This window comes from Bombus vosnesenskii, unplaced genomic scaffold (assembly GCF_011952255.1).
Source record: "Bombus vosnesenskii isolate JDL3184/JDL3185 unplaced genomic scaffold, Bvos_JDL3184-5_v1.1 scf7180000014082, whole genome shotgun sequence".
NCBI classification, from domain to species: domain Eukaryota; kingdom Metazoa; phylum Arthropoda; class Insecta; order Hymenoptera; family Apidae; genus Bombus; species Bombus vosnesenskii.
In genome coordinates this window covers 22,447-44,151 of record NW_022883359.1, presented here as the reverse complement: position 1 = coordinate 44,151, position 21,705 = coordinate 22,447, and the positions used below count along the sequence as shown (strand labels likewise).

The 21,705-nt window shown below is 38.7% G+C and overlaps 1 protein-coding gene across 1 annotated transcript; it reads right to left on the bottom strand.

The window, feature by feature from the left end:
* Window positions 1-15,822: 15,822 nt before the first annotated feature.
* LOC117239497 (WD repeat-containing protein on Y chromosome-like) lies at window positions 15,823-19,736 on the bottom strand. Its single transcript, XM_033505101.1, is given in 12 exon segments — window positions 15,823-15,896; window positions 16,058-16,272; window positions 17,262-17,309; window positions 17,377-17,463; window positions 17,567-17,657; window positions 17,660-17,781; window positions 17,911-18,059; window positions 18,061-18,086; window positions 18,958-19,159; window positions 19,440-19,470; window positions 19,472-19,613; window positions 19,694-19,736. Coding segments are annotated over 12 exon segments (1,230 nt in total).
* Window positions 19,737-21,705: the final 1,969 nt, after the last annotated feature.

Below are 21,705 nucleotides of genomic sequence, written 5' to 3'. Positions count from 1 at the left end.
CCAACGCAAATGCGGTCCAAATGTAAATACATCCTGGAGGCGTGAAGGATGTTTACAGCTAATTGAGAAACAGGGCTCCTCCTGCTCACCCATCCGATTCGCGTTTTCTTGGTGATGATCCTTAATGGTTGTAATGGCTTGGCCTGTGGGCTCTTCTTTGCATATTTAGTGCCGAGTTTCTGGGTCCAATTATCCGCGGAAGATGAAATCAGAAGCCTCTTATCTGCCGTTTGGTCGGATGCATTTAGTTCGATTGGATGCCGTAGATCATAAGTTCCAGCCGCTGGCGTTTGTAGCCATCCTGGTTGCCTGTGTCGATAATTATCCGATGCTGGATTATTCCCAAATTGTTTTATTGATATCATCGCCGACTTGTTTGTCCGCTGATTCTGCGTAATCCGGACTGTTTCGCCTAGATTCTGGTATCAGGCGGTAGATGCGCTCTGAGTTGGCCAGCATTAGGCCTTCCTGATTTCCCGGAAGTGTCACCATGCTGGAACTGTGCCATGAATGCGCTGGTTCTTCCTTACTAGCGAGTTCGTCTTTGGGTGGCCAGGTGAAGTGGTTTGACTGGTCGGTAATGTCCCAAATCTCTTCGTATTCCGATAGCTTATCCTCCGAAAGGTTTCGACAGTGTGTTTCCGAAATGTCAGATCCTTGATCGTATTGTGAGTTCGTTTGAGTTTCTCGTTCTCGTCTTTCTTTCGGCTTGTTTGTGCAGAATGTCATAGTTGGTAACTGGACGTTGGGGTCATGGCGTCCGTGAGTGGGACTTAGTTTGGCATTGGAGAATGTCTCGGCATCGTTAGAGCCAAGGATGACTCAAGGGAGAAGGTTGTGTTCTGTGTGGCGCTCTGTGGCCTCAATAGCGAAGTGTTGAGGTCCGATGCGGTGTTCTGTAACTTACCGATTCCATTCGAATGATTCATTACGGTGGCAATAACGTGGAGATTATTCCGATTCGGGTCACTCGCGGCTGTGGTTCCTGTCGGCAGTTGCGAAGGTGACGTCTTCACGTTATGTCCTGGAAAATGATTCTCCGATACGATATTCCTGATCGCAGGTGATACGGGCGGCGTGGTATAGGAACATTGAATGTCGACAAGTTTTGATGGACATTCATTGTGGAATCAGTGCTGATCAAGGAGAAACTGCTCCTGGATAAATCGAACATCGTGGATTTAGAAGCCTCTGCCGTGGGCTTCGACTCGAGAGTGATCTTGTTGTCCTGGACGAGGCTTAACCCTTTACTCTTTGCGTCGTGAACTACAGTCATAGGGAGACGAACAGTCTGGAAACTGCTAGACATGTTGCTGCTGCTTCCACGCTCAATCAGAATAATGTTGCAACTTGTACTGCTGTCGGAGTTTTCCGTTGCCATTACCTTGGAAGCTTCCAGTGGCAAATAATTGTCTTCGATGAGTTCCATTAATCGTGAGTCAACGGCAAGATATGCGTCTAAGATAGCTTCTAGACGCACACGACTCGATTTCGCCAAATGTTATACTCGACGTTCAAATTGTTCAACTGTTTCAGAATTTCCATTTTCTCGGGGCATACGGCTTGGCCTGTCTCGACGTGATATTTTACCAGGGCTAACTGACTGAGATGATTCAAGCAAATTTATGTCATTTTCTGACTCACCATTCTCCGGGGGTTTTCCTACGAAAGCTCGATTGGCTACTTTCATTTCAATTAAAACGGTGTTTAATTAAATTAAAATCTGACATATCTGTTTTCTTCGTGTTCTGTCGCTTTTTCGAACTCCGAACCCACAACATTGCACCATTCGACTTTATAGTTGTTGCCAGTTGCATTTCCATAATCGAGTTTCCATATTTGGATACATTTTGACACTAATGTTGGTTTGTTGAGCGTAAACGATCGACGTTTCAATTATTCAACGAATTTGAAATGTTGAGCTGAGCAATAAGCAGTATCTTTTACTGTTATTAAAAGGCAGTAGTCCAGTGGTGTAAAGTTTGGTGAACGAAGTAGCCACAAGTATAGTGCAAGTTCAAGTCCTCTCCACCGTGATCGGAACATTTCTTCCATAAATTGATAAACCGTTCGATTATGATGATGCGGAATACCGACATGCATGACGAAGATGGAATGACATCTGTGTCGTATGTTCTGGTATAACTTGCTGTAATTCACGTTTAAAAGAATAACGCACAAACTGTAGATACACCGCAATTACTACTCATACCCAAAGGAGGTAAATAAATGGGACTGATAACGTCGTTGCTAATCCTTCGTGCCCCCAGGTTGACAATGAAGTGTCCTTGATAAAATATTTCCATTATTGCATGATTTCTGTAAGACGAACCCTAATAACATATGTTCAAGCGCTTTAATTAAATAACCAGTAATTGGTTTTCTATCATTTATTTCGCTTCCTCACGTAGTTTAAATGTATTTTACTAGTCTATGGTAACTCATTTCCTATATATACGTCGGAGATGAAAGGACATCGAAGCCTCCCCTTTGGAACTTTGGGATAATCCCCTAACACCGTAATCTAGATTCTATCATAGGCGTAATTAAACAATTGTGGTCTTTCGATCCGATTGTATTTGTTTGAGATTTGTGATAATGAGCTTGAGCTCGAGGCGACAGCCAGTCGCCGAACGTAGCCACGGTCACGGGATAAACGCTTTGTCTAACAAAGGTACGGAGTAATTCTATAGCTCTCCTTAGTTGTAGTGGCACGTGACAGTGAACATTCCAACGGTTTCTGTCCCGTGACGCGCCACACGCAGATCCTATCCTTCGGGTATGATGGTTACCAGATGCCGACGCGTCTCCACAGTACGTGGTCCGCTAGCCCCAGGGCCCGTTATAAATCTTAAGGTTTAGTTAACTAAAGTCCTTCAAACAGACAAACAGTCTTTGTCCCAACTACGGGAAGATAGGGGAGACATATTTTTCAAAGAGCGGCGTCTCCCACTAGCAACTTTCCCTCGAGGGCGGCTAGCATCTTTTTCTAACCACCGATATGGAGATTGACCAACTAGCAGCAACGTCAATTTCCCTTACTTCCTAAACGAAGGCTTTCCTCGAAGAATCCGATGATCTCGTGTCCTTAGACACACCCCATTATAGTTTTCCTCTGTGGCATCATCGGGACGGGACGCTCATTCTTTGACGCGCTCCCGTCGACTAAAGAGTAACGTCTTTACGCTCAACAATTATTTTTACGAGTCAGACTTAGATTCAGCGAGAACGCTCATCTGTCATTCCGTTGGCCGCGGATTCGTTATTGAACCGGAGATCACTGTCACTAGTGTCGCGGGCGTCTCACCGCCGTGATAGATTGTCAAACCTGTGTTATTCATACCTGTGTCAATAAATCGTATCTTCGCTACACCGCAACGATGGCTACCTTCAATGAAGACTCCTCAAACACCGACAACCCAATCCCCACTGCCTCTCCGACATATATATATATATATGTCGGAGATGAAAGGAAAGCCGAAGCCTTTCCTTGGAAATCTTGGGAACATCCTCTAGTACCTTAGCCTAGATTTTATTATAGTTGTAATTGCTTAAGATTTGTAATAAGCGAGATTGAGTTCGAGGTGACAATAGGTCGCTGAACGTAGCCACGGTCACGGAATGGATGTTTTATCTAACGGAGGTCTGGAGTGGTTGTATGTGTTTTCCGAGAAATGTGGTTGTGGCGGCATGCGGCCTCGAGAGCGGGCCTAGCCACGTGTGATGTTGCCCCAGAGGTGCCGATGCAATGGGACATACATTGTATTAGTAATCAAAACTCCAGGCAGAAACTGCCTAGCAACGGCGTTTGGAACTTTCTCGATGCTTCCAACGAGTGTGCCTAGCAACGGCGTTTGGAACCTTCTCGATGCTTCCAAACGGGTATAGAAAACAAAATGCAATCGTACAGGGAGAAAAATCTCCACGAGGCTGGCATTCTTGCGATTGCCTTGGAGAGTGATACATCGAGCATTTTCGACGATCGCATTTGCGTCTAAGTTAGTTTCGCTTAGTAAGGAGTTATCCCGGTGACCGTGGATTCGTTTGAACTCAAACATTGCTAATAGTATTATTTAATTTCATTATTCGTAGATCGTATTATTCATTAGGCTTAGTGTTTGTTAGACTTATTATTAGTTGTACTTATTATTTGTTAAGCTTAGTGATAGAACTGTATATACGTGTAAATAAAATCTCGGCTTTGTGAAACGATGGCTAGTCCACATGAAGAGTCGTCGCGCGCCCAAAATTCGAATCGTGATCAGACATATAGATGTATAACTGTTGCGTGGGAAATATAGTCAATAATTTGTATTCCCAAATCCTCGAATTTCCTTAACACTAATACGGCGGAGGCGGTTAAGTATCTTGGTGTCACGATTGATTCGCATAGGAAATTTGACAAACACATTGTCACTGTGTGCAATAAAGCAGACATTAGGATAGGAGCACTCAGAGGAATTCTGCCGAATATCAGTGGTCTGGCGTGGTATGCAGGCTCTATTACAATGTTTGGGTATCCATCGTGACATATGGGCGCCTGTGTGGGCTGATGTAATGAACTATGAGAAGAACAGGAAGATCATAAAAAGAGCCCAACGTACTGCCCTGTGCATTACATCTACAGCCTACCGCACTGTATCTCATGCGGTGCTTTGTGTATTCAGCGGAAACTTACCGATTTACATTAAAGCTAGGATGTTGAAAGAATCATACGAGAGAATGAAGATTTATAAAAGCTTAGCTGTTGAAGGTGAAGTGATCGATAGGTACATCATGTTAAACGAAGAACTGGATGACATACGGAAGAAAGCCCAAATGGAGTGGCAAGCGGAATGGAGCAATTACAACAAGGACAACTTTACTAGGAAGTTGATAGGCAATGCGTCCATATTCGCCAAGAAAAGGAGAGACATCGATCACTTCACGATGCAAATGTTAATGGGGCATGGTATCTTCAACAGCTACAGAAAGAGGATCGGTAAGGAGGTCGATACTAGGTGCTGGGATTGTGGTGACCCGAACGACGACGCAAAACACGTCCTGTTCGTGTGTTCTAAATGGATGAACATAAGGATCGAACTCGAGAATTTCCTGGGTCTCAGGATAAGTGTGGACAACTTGGTGGACACCGTGGTTACCAAGGACGAATACTGGACAAAGCTCAAATCGTTCTGCAAATCGATAATAAATTACAGAAGAGAAATGGAAATGGTTATGGGGTCAGCGAACAGGAGAAGCGGTACCAGCACACAACGTTAAATATTCGGAGACGCGGTTAATGACAACCCTGATGAATGCTGATCGGCTATGCCGGGGTTGTCCGTGTCTATTCAAATAGAGGATCGAGAGGTTTTTAGTGGGTATAGCGATGTCACCTGCCGAGTTCTACGTAACCCAGAGACGCGGATCTCTCTGGGTATGCGTAATAGCATTTTCCCCTCCTCACGGAAAAAACCCGGTTCATCTAACAAATTTTTGTTCATGACGACGGTGTCCTCGACACAAGGACTCATGGTAACTACAACTGCCGCACATTCTCTACTATTCTCCTCAATAGGAACATGAAGAGATCCGTTCCTTTTTTCAACTACGATCGGATTTGCAAAGTCGGGTTGAGACTATTCAATTACTTTGTCTTGCTGCATTTCTATATCTACTTTAAACACCTCCGGGTGTCTATTACAATCTTTTTTCTCTACTTTACGAATAGAAGCATTTCCGTCCTTTATGTTTAATTCGACAGTATTCAGGAAGTATGTGCCAATTATTAACGAGTGTTGCATCAAGGTATCTGAAACTACATGTATCGTTACAATGTACGACTCATCATCTATCAGAATATTCGTCGAAAATTCTTCGAGTGTACAATTTCTTCCGGGTCCAATACCGCGAAATTCAACAATTTTCTGACTTAATCTGGGCGCCCCAATTTTCACATACTGATCCGCTCTCATTAAAGTTAGTTCGCTGCCGGTATCTATTAGCGCGCTCAATTCGAAATTTCCGATCTTAACGTCTTTACCACGCTTTCGTCTCATTCATGATACCATAATAACGTAGAAATTGCACCAATTCTTTTTAACTCATTAGATTACAACCTATTACAAGTTCTACAAAGCTATAGAAACATTAACTTAATAGACTTTTATAGTGGCTTGTAGACTTATATTATAAATAACAATAATGTAAATTATACAAATATTAATTCATAATAACAATAAATTTTTAAATTTTACATACTAAAGAAATTGCTATTTTTTCTAAAAGTTTACTTTTAGGAATATAAGTATAATTAAGAGAAATGTACGCGTTTCTATAAGAAAGTTTCAGTGAAGCTTTTATTCATATATGGAAACATTATTATAATATGATCTACAAAAGCACATGCTTTGATGCGATGACAAATAATAAAATTGACAAAATGATTTAAAAATGGAATTTAGTCAGCTTCGTTAATAATAAATAAAACTTTCTACAAAAAATTCATTAAACATATATTTATACAACTTTATTACCGATTTTAAAACATATTATGTAGTTTCTAGTAATCAAATTGTAAATATAGTAAACAAATAATTGTGTTAAGTTATGGTTATGATCCATAATCTATATAATATGACATATTACGTACATACATACTGTATTTTCGACCAATCGCGGGGAGACGTAATCGCGAGGATAGACGCGTATTATTATTATATTAGTAAAATTTATGATATCGAGTTTTGATAATCACCAATTTCGTTATAGTTAAAATGTTAAGTCTTGACTAAAGTGGTTAAGTTTAATAACACGGAATACCGATTATTATTTTTGTCTTAATATTTAATGTTTAGTCTTTTCGCTGAAAAAGTCAAAGGCTAAAGTTCAGAAATTACTTTACGGTCGGAATAGCACGTGTGCGGTCAATTGAGTTACTAAATCCTCGCCTTTGTATTCTGAATAAAAATAACATGACATAAATCCACATTTTAGTAAATACCATCTTTGGTAAATACACACATTGGCAACCAATGGACAGCATTCCTTTTTAGGCCTAACTCGCAACTCCCAACCCACAGGGGCTTGGGATTGGTTTAGGTTAAGGGTTAGACAAATTGTACTGATTCACCTAATTAGATAAACGCTCACATTCGATTGTCTAGTACAAGGAACGGACATATCCAAACAATCAGGTTTTTGCAAATAGAAGTTTCATAAAGTTTTCTTTCCAATAGAATCACACAGTTTTCATAGTTGCCAAATACGTCTGCATCGCGTATAAATAGCGTTTGCTTAGAATAACGTCGTTTTTGTACCTCGCAACCCTGCTAGGATTACAAGCTGATTTTGCGAGAAATGTTTTTTATAGTTGGTATACCATTGCATAAATTACTCAATCCTTGATCGTTATTTTTACAACCGCGGACGCCACCAGAAAATTATTTTACGTGAAGATACAATTATAGAAATTGATAATTGTTCGACTAATCAAATTACATCGAATGCAATTTAAATTCTAGAGAAAAATGGCGCGCCCGGGAGAATAGATGGCGTTAAATGCAATGATCCAAATTGAACTGAAAAGTCGTTATGTATTTAGAAGACTTGTGTTTTTTTTTATTTAATATTTCACATTCACAATTTGTCCAATTTGAACATTTGGTAGAATTGTTTAGCAGTTTGATTATCATGTGGTGGCTACCCCCAATGTGATACCATCTTCGTGTTTGTTAGGATATATCCTTTGTGAGATCTGCTGGGTGTTTCCTTTCTGGTATTCTTTTTATGGTTGTGTTGATCGTTTCCGCTGCCAGCCGGTTCGGGTGCGTTGCTATTCTTTCTTTGTACCTTCTTGCGAATCTGCTAATCTCTTCCTTGACCGTTGGTATTCCAAGGTCTTTCCGTATGTCCTCGTTTCTAACGTACCATGGGGCGTTTACTATTGTTCTAAGAATTTTAGCTTGGATTGTCTCTATTTTGCTTATATGGCTCATTGCTGCTGTTCCCCAAAGCGGTATTCTTTACGTCCAGATTGGTTTTATGATCTTTTTGTATATTTTTAGTTTGTTTTCTATGCTTAGTTTGGATTTTCAACCTGCTAACCAATACATTTGTCTCCTTGCTATCTGTATTTTGTCTATTATAGATTTACAATGCTGTTTCCATGTGAATCGTGTATCTAAGTGGAGTTCTAGGTATTTGGCTTGCCTTGTTTGTATTATGTGCATGCCGTTCAGTATAATGTTTGGTGGTATCTGTTTTCGCAGTGTGAATGTAATGTCGTTGCATTTATCGGGGCTTGCTTTAATTTGTTTAACTTAAAGCCACTTTTCTATTTTTGTGACATCTTCTTGTAGTAATGTGACTGCTGTTGCAGGGTTAGTGTGCCTGACTATTACAGCTGTGTCATCCGCAAATGTCAGTATTTTGCTATTGGTAGTTGTTGGTATGTTGACCGTGTATAGTGTGTATAGAATTGGTCCTAAGACGCTTCCTTGCGGAACCCCTGCCTTGATGTCTTTAACTTCAGAGTATGTGTCTTTAATTTTTACTACGAAAGTTCTGCTGCTTAAGTAAGATTTAATTAAATGGACTTAATTTAATTAAGTAAGATTTAATTAAGTAAGATTTAATTTAATTCTACTTCGGGAATTGTTTTCTGATTGATTGAAGTAGGCTTTCGTGGTTTATTTTGTCAAATGATTTCTCGATATCCATAAAGAGGGCTGTGCAGTATTGTTTGTTTTCTAATACTAGTATTATTTCATTAGTGAGTCTTTGCATTTGCTCTATCGTGGAGTGTTTGTTTCTGAATTCAAATTGGTGATCTGGTATTAATTTTTCCTTCTCTATTATTGGTTTTAAGCGGGCGTAAATTATTTTTTCTAGTATTTTGGAAAACACGGGAAGTAATGATATTGGTCTGTAAGATGTTGCTTGGTGTGGGTCTTTACCTGGTTTAAGTAACATTATGATCTGTGCTAGTTTCCATAGTTTAGGATAGTATTGGATTCTTAATATTGCATTGTAAATTATTGTGATTAGTCGTATCGCTTTTGGAGGAAGGTTTTTCAGATTTTACCATTGATTAGGTCGATTCCTGGTGCTTTATTGTTTTTTGTTTTCTCGATTATATTTCTAATTTCTTGTGCTGCTGTTTTAGGTATGATGTAGTGTTTGTCAGTTGAGGTACTAGTGGTTAACGCATCCTCGTTGGTATGACAATTGTGGTTGCTATTATTGATGTTATGTGGTGTAAATGTGTTGCTTAGGTGGTTGGAAAATTCTTCAGCTTGTTCTTCGTTGCTTCTTGCACATGAATTATCTGCTTTTCTGATTGTTGGGACTAGTTTTATTGGCTTCTTTATTTTTTTTTTTGTGGCTTTCCATAGGGAGTAGTTGGAGTTCTCGTGCGCAGATAGTGACTCTATGAATTTTGTGAACTCGTTGTTATTGTGTTCTTTTGTTTTGTTTTTTATTTCCTTTGCAAGTTTATTTAGGTGCTTTTTGTTTTCTTTTGATCTATGTTTTTGCCATTTCGCTTTCGCTTTTCTTTTTTCTCTAATTTTTTCGAGGATGTCTGTCGGAATTATTTTTGTTCGTCTATTAGTTGATTTAGGTATGGTGGTTGCCCATGTTGCTTCCTGAATAGTTTCTGTAAGTGTTGTTACTGCTTGTTCGATGTGTTCAGGTGTTTTCAATGCGATGTTACAGTTGATTTTGTTCTCAATTATTTCTTTAAATGTTTGCCATTTGGTGGTTTTATTGCATAGTGTCTCTGAATTGTTATAAAGTATTGGTTTGTTTCTGTATGGAATAATTATGGGTGTATGATCGGAGCTAAGCTCAAGGCTGAGTGCTATATTTAGTTTATTTGCATTTAATCCCTTTGTAACTGCAAAATCAAGTAGGTCAGATATTTTGCTCAGGTCTGTCGGCCAGTATGTCGGTCTTCCTGTGGATAATATATTGAGGTTCTTGTTACTAATGTATTTTTTCAGGGTTCTACCTAGAGATGTAGTAATTCTTGATCCCCATAGTGTGTGCTTTACATTGTAGTCTCCCGCTGCGATATACTTGTCACCTAAGTGCTAAAAGTACTCTTCCCACATTTGTGATGTAATTTTCTGTCGCGGTGGTACATATATTGCTGACAACTGGAAGTGGTTGCTGCTAGTTTGTACTGTAACGGTGGTTGCTTGTATATATTCCTTACAAACTTGGCTGCGTAAATGGTGTTTAATTAATCGTGTCTTATTATTACTGCGGTCCCTCCGTGTACTTTTCCTGAGGGATGCTTCGTACCATATATGGTGTAGTACGGTATTTTTAAATAGTTTTTTTATAGTGAAGTGTGTTTCTGAAACAAGTAGTATATCGATATTATTGTTATACAGGAATGTTTTAGTTTCTAGGGCCCTTTGTTGTAGGCTGTTAGAGTTCCAGACTGCTATTTTAAGCGTGTCCATTTTTATTTTTTGCTTAGCATGTTTGTGAGTAGTTGTAGCATGAGTGTGATTTGTTGCGTTTGCCGCTTAAGAACTGCGTGTTGTTCACTTATCATTTTTGTTAACATTTCCGTGTTTTTAATCGAAAGCTTTATCAGTTCTTTGATTCCTGCAGCGTCGTCGATGTTATTGTTCTGGTTTCGATTATCTAAGGCTGTTGACTGTTCGGCTACTTGCGCGTAGCTTCGACTACCAAAGGTGTTGGTATTATTATGGTTGATGTTCATTACATGCTGTATGTTTGTTGATGTTTCAGTTACTGTGCTATCCTATTGTGTGTGAGGGTTAGTGTATATCCTGTTACGAAGCGGCGGAAAAAGTTTGCCTTGAAGTTGTTTTCTGACTAAACAGCCTTTGTAACTAGCTGGGTGATTTCCACCGCAATTGCCACATTTTACATCATTTATTTTTCCCGTGTGTGGGCAGTTCACTGTTAGGTGCTTTCCTGCGCATTTAACACACGCCGGGTTCCTGTTGCAGTCATTTTTTGTGTGTCCATATTGTTGACACCGCATGCATTGTGGTATGTCCTTTTTGTGTCTGAGTGGTTCGACTATAATTATTGTGTTTAAAAGTTTTTTAATTTCGAAAATTTCCTTGTTGTTATTTTTAGGTTCAAGCTCTATTAAAAATAACGGTAGTGGTTGCTTCGTATCGTACCTTGTCGTATTGTTTATAGTTCTTGTCTGGTGGCCAATTTTTGCTAATTCGTCACTTACTTTTTTATGTTAGTTTTTGGATGCAGTCCCCTTATAACTACTTTGTAGCTCCTTTTCGTTTTGAGCTGGTACGTGTAGTATATAGCATTTTTTCTCTTAATTCCTTTGTCACTCGTCTATAACTTTCAGGGGTGTTTGTTTGTATTTTTACTTGTTCTAGTTTTGTTTTTTTTATTATATAGTTTTCCTTCCCGACTATATCGTTTAGTCGATCTATAAGCGGGTCTATTATCTGGGCCTCGATAAATATTGGTGATGGTTTTGTAGTGTTCGTTGATTTAGTTGCCTTTTTGGTTGCTGGGTCGTCGTCTATTTCTTCCGTAAGTGAACTGAAGGAGTTTCTTCGTGGTAATTCTTGCAGTCATCGCTGCTTTTCCGTATCTAGATTACCTGTTATTTTTCTTTTTTTGTTATAACTGGCTACCTTCCAGCTTTCGTCTTGTTGAGTTGTTTCTTTGTTGGTTTCCATGTCAACTTCAATTGTGGCTGAGCAGTCCTTTCCTTGGTTTGTTTGTTGACTTGTTTTTGATGTGTCTGTTGTTTTGTATATGTAGTATTGATCTTCTTTGTTTATAATTTTTATTGGTGTAATTTTTTTCATGGTAGGTTTGCTAGTCTTCTTAATAGAAGACACGGGTTTCCACCATTTGGCTATGGGCGTAGCCGTTCTTAACTTTCTCTTCCCCACTTGCCGCACTTTTCTGAAGGACTACTTTGCACGTCCAGTTGGCTCGGCTGTTCGGGCAGTACTAGAGGACTTGTGTGTAGAGGATGGTTGATCGTGAGATTTATTAGACGAGATTGCCCGTTGTAGAAACCGTCAAGTATATTTTAAAATGATTAAATAAATAAGAACAGATAATGTTCGCAAAGACGCTCGTACTAACGGATTCGCTAAGACAGTGTATAATCGCTCGCTAATAACTCGTTAATAACTGATCATAGTTAGTAACTATCTCGGTAGATAGTCGGTAGAGTCATAGGACGTGGCGGGTCGAGAGCTACTCATGTTGTTGTTGTGCCTCGCAACACGGACACCACCTTGACGCACGAAACATATCGATAGGTAAACTCTGGACAAAACAAAGTCACCGTTATGGGCAATCGTTGATCTAAGATGAATTCAAATTTTCCGACTCTCCCCTGCCCCAGTATAAATAAACGGACGCGATCGCGAGCGAATTAGTATATACCGAGTATCTACGAATTATCGATTAATATCTACAAGTTATTATTCGAGTCATTATCCGAGTTATAGTTATCGAGTTTTTCGCGAGCGACCATACCCTAGCTTCGCAAATACATTTGTACGAGCGTCTCTCGACGGTATTTATATTTATTCTTATTTATTTTATTTATTCTAAATATATTTGAGGGGTTGCGCCAGCAATTTCTTGTATTCCCTAAGTTATTGATCCTCACACGATCCACTACATGATCGATAACTGATCTCTTTACGATTGCATCCGTTTAAACTGGTATGCTATAAACTGGTCGGAGGAGAATCGGAAAATTCAAATTCGTCTTCGTTCGACAGTTGCACGTAGCGGCGACATTGTTTTGTCCGGAGTTTATTTATTACTACATTATGTATGTCCTAACGATATTGATACTCCGAGGCAAAGAAACAACAACATAATTTGAATTGTCCTCTAGCTCATGTACCGCTACATGTACTTTCAAGGAGCAAAAGTGGCACAGTTCCGCTTGTAACGCGAAACGGAGATTATCGTTTCCCTTCCTTTAACGCATTTTGCCACTGAAACACGCTAATTCCTGTGACTTGTTTTATCTCTGTTATAAAAGTTTATATTCACAACTTTGTAGTTTTTATGCAAACGTATGAGGTAAGTAAATATTAATAAATATTATAATAATATAATATAATACTATATAATAATATTAATAAATGCTTCGCTATTTACTTCTCTTACTTCCATTAAAGTATATTGTATTTTTCATTAGAGCACTTTCACTTTTATTTGGTGTAATAATAAACATATACGTTAATATTCATTGACATTAGTGTAATTGTAAGATTTACTATAATACCTGTTAACAGCAGCGTTCTCTTCGAGTTAACTACCCTTATTATACCACAAGAAATAAGGGATCGAACGATTCGTGGCGTCGATTAGTCAATCGTAACGGGAATTTACGACTCTCGTTGGCGCGCTTCTTCGAGATCGCGTCTCCCCGCGAACGTGCGAAAACACGCGCAGACCCGATAATTGCTTCGTCCACTCTCCAGCGATGTCTCGACTCTATGGAAAAGTGGTTCATAAATGGGGCTTCAAAATTAATGAAAAAAAATCCTCACATGTAACCTTCACGCTTCGAAAAAAAACCTACCGCCAGGTCACCATCAACAATACAACAATTCCGAGCAAGGACATAGTCAGATACCTGGGAATGACCCTGGACAGGAGACTAACCTGGAAAAACCACATCACAGAAAAAACGAAGCAACGAAAGGACAAAATAAAAAAATTCTATTGGCTCACAGGCCAACGCTCCAAACTAAACACACAGCATAAAATTACCCTCTATAAGATCGTAATAAAACCTGTCTGGACCTACGGAATCCAACTATGGGGAACAACAAGTAATTCCAACATTGAAATACTTCAACGCTTCCAATCGAAAACGCTAAGATCCATTATAAATGCACCCTGGTTTGTCACCAACGAACTAATACATCGCGACCTCAAGATACCCACAGTCAAAGAGGAAATAGCAAAATATAGCGACAGATATAACAAAAGACTCAACAAACATCGAAACTCCCTAATTACTAGATTACTTGTTACGTCGGACCAGATCCGCAGGATGAAGAGACACTACCCGTTAGACCTAAACACTAGATTTAATTAGATATTTATATTAAGTAATATTTACTTATTTATAATACTTACTTATAAATTATACTTATCTATTGTAAGTATTAACTTCTTATAAATAATTAGCCATGTCCCTGCGTCACGCCAGAAAAAATTACTGAAAATTCTCAATGCGAGAATTGATTGCGAATTTTAATAAATAAAAAAAAATATTAAATGAACAAAGACGTCGAGAACAAGAAGCTGAAAGACGAAAAGAAAGAGCTCAACGACAAGCTGCAGCTGAAGCAATGAAAAGCATTTGATGCTTACATCACAGGTAACATTACAAACAACATCAAAGTATTCTTCTGTTATAAAAGCACAAACTATTATTCATTCAATATTTTAGACAAAATATGGCTCCAGCATGGTCGAACCATTTACGATTTGGATAGTGAACCTGACGGCGATGAATCACATGATGGATCGAGACCAAAGCATACAATTCCACATTGAGCACAATGTATTGTTTTACTTAATGAGTTAATAAACATTAGAACACATAGAGTACTCGAATTTTTATCAATTTTAGCGCACATACGTGAAAATGAACTCGCAATGCAACGATATATTCCGGAGAAAGCAGTCTATAAATTCTTTGATAGCAGAAAGTGCACACCAGATTTAATTGAAATGTTTCAAAATATAGATAGGAGTGGATTACAACGCACGTCCAGTGCAATATGGAAGACACCACCGCGTTATTCCATGATGGAAAACGAATAAAAGGTATAATTTGTTAAACTGAACGTTGATGATTTCATATTGTGCCTTAGAGCAAGAATACTTGTCATACATTGCATGTAATATGGAAATGATGTTACATTGTAACTATCATTAAAATATGTATGTGTTCTGAATGTATCAATGAACGTCAGACTACACTTTTTATATTTTAGAATGATCATAAGCATATATGTAGTATCGGGGAGAAGGGCCTAGGAAACGTCGAGCTAACTACAGACAATGTCGGGAGAGCCGAGGCGCTGTCGGCTCCATCAATGCATTACCGGGTCCTTCAGGTAAATAGCTTTACCAAAAAGACTTACGTGACCCTGGCTACGAGCGTCTGTAGAACATGTGTGCGGTGGGCCCAGGAAAAGACAATAGAGTGCTAAAACGGGCAGAGAGTCAGTCGAGAAGCAGAGTGCGAGTTGAGCGGACACGGAGTGTGAGTCGGCGTGCGACGATATCGTAGTCTGTCCTTTTGTTATCGAATATCACTCATTAAAATACCTTAAACTTTAAACTCTACCAACAATCACTTGTCCTTACTCTAAGAATCTACCAGTTACTACATATATTATTTTTATTATTGTTGAGATATGTAATATTTTCTGCGCTGAACTAGGTTAAATGCGTAGTAGAGATGCATGTATGTGAGTGTCGGTGTGTGCGCGGCGTCTCGAACACAGATGATTGTAAACTAGTCAGTCGGTTAACAGTCGGATATGGAAGAAAGTGCTGAGACGCGTGCAAGTGTGTATCGATGAATATATAAGGAATCGTCCATGAAATAAATATATTACTATTTTAATATGAATCCTCAATGTAAATTTAGTGTTCCTATAACATTATTTCGGCCTCAAAGATCCACAATTCTCAACAATTATACTAATCAAATATTACCATTTTTTCTTATTTATATGTTTCTTTTTAAGAATTAATAAATAAAGTAATTAATAAATAATTGTTCTGGTGCGACTTTTTAATGAGAAGTAAATTTTATTAGATTTGACTTATTATCACTATTACGTAATAATTCGCGAGATACCAAAGTTTAATGTATCCAGCATTGTGTCCTAAATCTTTTTAAACGGATTTACTCTCCAATCATATTTTCTGGCTTTATCTTTTCTTCCATTTCATATATTTTGTCGCAATGAAATATCACGTTACATACAAAAAGTAATCTTACAATAAATAAGTAATGTTGTAGAAATTAAATGCATTCCTTTTTTACCCGTTACAAGAAAATGAGTTTTAGAATCAGTTGCTAATGCTAATGCACAATCACGTATAGAATGCATAACTGTAAAAGCTTGTAGAAATCCACTAGCAGGGTGATGAGTCCACAATTGTACATATCCTGAATCAAGAGAAACTAACAATGTTCCAACATCAGGCTTAACCGGCCGAACATTTAAAAATAGCATAGCTCGAACAGCAACAATTTATGTGTCGAAGATGAAAGAACACCGGAGACTTTGGAATTTTGGATAATCCCGCAACATTGTAACCTAGAGTCTACTATAGCTGTAATTGAACAATTGTAGTTATTCAATCCGATTGTAATTGTTCGAGAGTTGTGATAATGAGCTTGGGCTCGAGGCGACAGTCAGTCGCCGAACGTAGCCGCGGTGACGGGATGAACGCTTTGTCTAACAAAGGTATGGAGTAATTCTATAGCTTTCCTTAAAAGAAATATTCGTGGCGACACGCGACAGTAAACATTCCAACGGTTTCTGTCCCGTGGCTCGCCACACGCAGACCCTATTCTTCGAGTAAGATGATTGCCAAATGTCGATGCGTCTCCGCAGTACATGTTCGGCTAGCTCGAGGACCGTTATAAACACTAATATCTAGTTATCTAAAATCCTTCAACAGATAAACAGTCTTTGTCCCAGTTACAGGAAGACAGGAGAGACCTATTTTTTCACGAACGACGTCTCCCACTAGCAACTTTCCCTCGAGGGCGGCTAGCATCTTTTTCTAACCACCGATATGGAGATTGACCAATTAGCAGCAACGCCAATTTCCCTTACTTTCTGAACGAAGGCTTTTCTCGACGAATCCGGCGATCTCGTGTCCTTAGACACACCCCAATATAGTTTTCCTCTGTGGCATCATCAGGACGGGAAAGGCATTCTCGCTCGCGATCTCATCAATGAAAGGAGTAACCCTTTACGATCAGTGAATATTACGCATCCGACTTCGATTTTGTGAGTACGTTCATCTATCATCCCGTCGGCCGCGGATTCGTTATTGAACCTAGGATCATTGTCATTAGTTTCTCGAGTACCTAACTACCACGGTTACTTGTCCGGTTCTATAATAATCGTATTTGCACTAGTCAATGTCTTCTCTATTGCATAACGACAACGTGTAATCCAAACGAAGATTCGTTTCGCGCCCCTAACCCTAATTCTAATGTAAACCCGACATATGCAATATTCAATGCGGATTCTTGGTGTTTAGAAGCCGTAGGATATTGACTATAAACATTTATCATTATGATTCAGATCTGTTTTAGAAAAGTACAGTTGCAATACCATGGAATACCTCTGTTTCGAAATGATTTCTTTCGTAACTTGTTCAGATTTTTTTATTTTATACGTTATTTCATCTTTGTGGTATCTTATCCTAAATTTATATAACACTGATTAGTTAACATTATTTATTAGAGCATGTCATTTCGAGAAGTGTAATTTTTTTATTATTTCAACATTTCTCATATTATTCTAGATCTTACCTTGACATTAGTTCGTTAAATTTATATTTTCGATACGGTTGGCCCGTTTCTAATCTCCAAAGTATTACTTCTCCATTAAAAGTTGCCGTAGCGTGTGTATTGTTCCCCTATTCTTTTTATATAGATATGCGCCAGAAGTTGCAAATTCTACGACTTGACGATTCCAACTACTACATAAGATTCGATTTTTCAGCCAAACTAAACTGGTTGTTTCATTCTACATAATCAAACGAATGTATGAGAAATATATTTGCGAATATTATCAACAGAATTTGACAAATATTAAAAATGTTGTTTTTAATCTTGATGTGTAATAGAAGATAACAAAATAGGTAAGTGTGTACCACTGAGTTTCAAGAGGAATGTGAGTGCCTGTTACTAATAATTGTTCAGATTCATCGAAACAAGCAGCAGTAATTTCAATGTCATGAAATTCACCATAGAAGAATCTACTGTGTGCATGCGTTACTAAGAATAAACGATTTCCAAGCCAAATTATCCCAAATTATTATACAAGAATCTTTTTTTTTATATTTACGTGGAGGAAATCCACACGGACGCCACACCGCTTCTTGGGAAAGCGGCGTGGTAGTGCCGGACTCCAACCGATTAAAACCTCCACGATGACCGCCCCGGCTGCGATTGGGAGAGACCCGAGAACCGGTGCGAGCGACACACCGCCCCCTCGTGCTCAATACTACCACTGATGGAGCGGTGTATGACCATGTCACACCGCGCCTCATCCCCAGAGCCGCCGTGCCAGACAGCCCGGTTCCCCTACCGGACTGCTTGGCGGCCCCGAGGCGCTGAGCCGCCAGCGTTCATAAATGTATCTTTTAATGAGATATCTTATTATTAAAACCTGAATACAAAATTGAGTTAATACACTTTGATTATTATATATTTTTAAAAGGTACGATGTACTTACAACATACATATGTAGTATCGTGGACGAAAGGCCTAAGAAATATCGGGCGAACTATGAACAATGTCGCGAGAGCCGAGGCGCCGTCGGGCCCATCAATGTGTCATCGGTCTTTTCAAGTGCATAGTTTCGTGGAAAAGACCTACGTGACCCTGGCCACGAGCGCTTGCAGAACACGTGTGCGGTGGGCCTAGGAAAAAGACAACGGAATGCGGCAACGGCCAGAGCGTTAGTCGAAAAGCAGAGTGCGAGTCGAGCGGAGACAGAGGTTGCGAGTGGCGTTGCCGAGAGAGTGTGGATTGCGCTGTTTTCTGTGCGTTTGGCGTGAATAGTTCAGGTTGAACAACAATCGTCTTTTTCTGTCTGATTAACATCTCTATTGTCCACTCTTTGTAAACACATTATATCACGATATTACACATATACGTCAATAAGGGAGGAAAAGTTTATGCTAAAATATTTTCGCAAAAGGTGAAGCAAGATGTTCCCATGTTAACTTTGAATTTGTATTGAATCCTTGCTCCTATAAGATCACTAAATAATAAAGAACAATTACAATATCTACTGCTGAACATGAAAGCTCTTAAACTTCCATAATAGGCTACTTGTTTCACCCAATCCGTATATACATTCTTAAATTCTACAATTTTCGATCCTTTCAGTTCACCCTATAATGTATGTTACAACGTATTAAGACATGTTTATGTAGGAAGCAGAAGTTTATATAGAATACTGCAGAACCAGTGATACATCTATCTGTCCTAGGATATCTTTTACATGTATATCACGTATGAGAACTTGAAGACGTTTGACCAATAATTTCTTTCGAAAAGCCAAAAATATTTGATGATATCGATTATCGAGTAGACTGTGATTTTTTGTGAGTTTTGGTTCTTGCGCATACTTAACATACGCGATGACACAAGTTTCTGAAGATAAATTATTTACCGTGAGAAGAGATTCATAGCGAATAAATAAAATCACATTGAGGTTCTTGTTTAAATGGTTCTTCCTCTATTGGACTAAAAGACATGACTTTGACAGATCCACTCATGTCTCCAAGTACAATATACGAGTCCTCTTTGATATTATTACTGAAATAATAATCCATATAAATGACAGCTTACTAATTTACATTCTCTCCTACGTCACGTCGTGATCTTTTGATATCTTCAAATAGAATTCGTGTAAAACGCGTAAACATTTCTTGGACATGAAATAATCGATTTTTACTAAATTCGACATCTTCGTTCTTAGGCTGCCTATGAATAGAAAATATATCGCGCGATAATTTAGAAAGTTAAATGGCTGTCTTCACGTGGAGTTATATCAGTATCATTGTTTATATCGCTTAACAATACAAATAATTTGTCGATATCCGGTATTTTGACAAATTCGCCGTATCGTAGATAGCAAAATTTTCAATAAATTTGCTAAAATAAACCTCAACGGAAGTAAGACTAGGAATAAAATTTATTAATTGCATATTTATTGATATTTTCTTTGAAATATGAAGAAGGTATCCGACTTTTCTGCACTGTCTTGTAGAGGACTTGTATTTTCGACCAATCGCGGGGAGACGCAATCGCGAGGAGAGACGTCAACGGGAGTCGTAAATTCCCGTTACGATTATAGTAATCGACACCACGAGTTGATCGATCCCCTGATTTCGGTTAAGATAATAGGGGTAATTCAGTTAGTATAACACTGTGTGTTCACAGTTCACAGAATTATAAGTTATATATTTCCAACACTTAAGTTACACTGTTGAGTAGGTATAAATGTAGATAACAACTTGTCGCACGAAGGTAAGATAGATATGCACACTAGAACAAGGCTCTTATAATTGAATTTAGTATGTTAGTGGACGTAGCACTAGAGGATGCTTAATAGAGGAGGTGAATGTCCGATATTCCCGAGAACCGACTTAGGTAGTTGATGTGAGTTATACTCCTCTAGCGTTGTGCTTAGACTTAGACGTTGGGCGTTAGATTTTTGTACTGACTTGTCGCACTTATGTTAATACGGAAGAAGGTTCGGTGTGGGTGTGCCGTTGTTCACACTTTTCGTTAGGAAAAGCGACGGTAACGATCCGCGATGTCGATTGGTTATGGCCCACGCTGATACTTGAAGGGATGAGTAGGAAGCCTCCTGCCATCGTGGTTCGTGGGTGACCTTGCTCATGGGAAAACCAGCTTGTTTTATTAGATAGCTGTTGAGATATGTATAACTTTCTGTGCTGGACTAGGTTAAACGCGTAGTAGAGATACTTGTATGTGAATATCAGTGTGTGGAAGTATGTGTGTCCGAAGCGTCTCGAAAACAAATGAATGTAAACACTTCAGTCGGTTAAGAGTCGCCGAAGAGTCGGTTAAGAGTCGTCGAAGAGTCGGTTTACAGTCGGGTATAGAAGAAAGTGCTGAGACGCGTACGTGTGCGTATCGTTTTGTTCATGAAATAAATATATCATTGTTTTAATATTAATCCTCAGTATAAATTTAGTGTTCCTATAACATTATTTCGGCCTCAGAGATCCACAATTCTCAACATGGTAGCAAAAATCGTGGTTGCTGAGATTCAATGTTAAGGAACCACGTGTAACCGGGAGTGAATGTACAAAAATGAATTTAGAAAAGATAAAAAATTGGAAATAACTTCTAAGAGATAGAAGGGCTGTTGCCAGAACAAATAAAAGGAATCTGAATAATAAAGAGAATTATTTTTGAAAAAGAAAGAAGAGGGTGAAAATAAAAAAACGAATCAAGATGCCAAGGGACGACGAAGTTAAGGTTCAAATATTCGAATACAAAATGTGGAAGAAGAGAATATTAATGTATTTAAAGTGTAAAAAATGTTATGAACCGGCTACACGAGAGAAAATGGACAAGGAAGAGCAAGATAAGTGGGATGAAAAGAATCAATGGGCGATGAACTACATCTGTAGTAGTATAACTAATGAGCAATTAGAATTTGTTGGTGATCAGGACACTGCTTTAAAAATAATGCAGAAATTTGATGAGATGTATATGAGGAAATCAACAGCATTGCAAATTTGTATAAGAAGCAGACTAGACATGATGAGACTGAATGACTTTGAAGAATCAAATTCATTTTTCACGGAATTTGAAAAACAATAAATGAATTAAAGAGTGCTGGTGCAAACGTAAGTGAACGTGAAAAACTTGACTACATGCAGAAAGCACTACCAGAATCA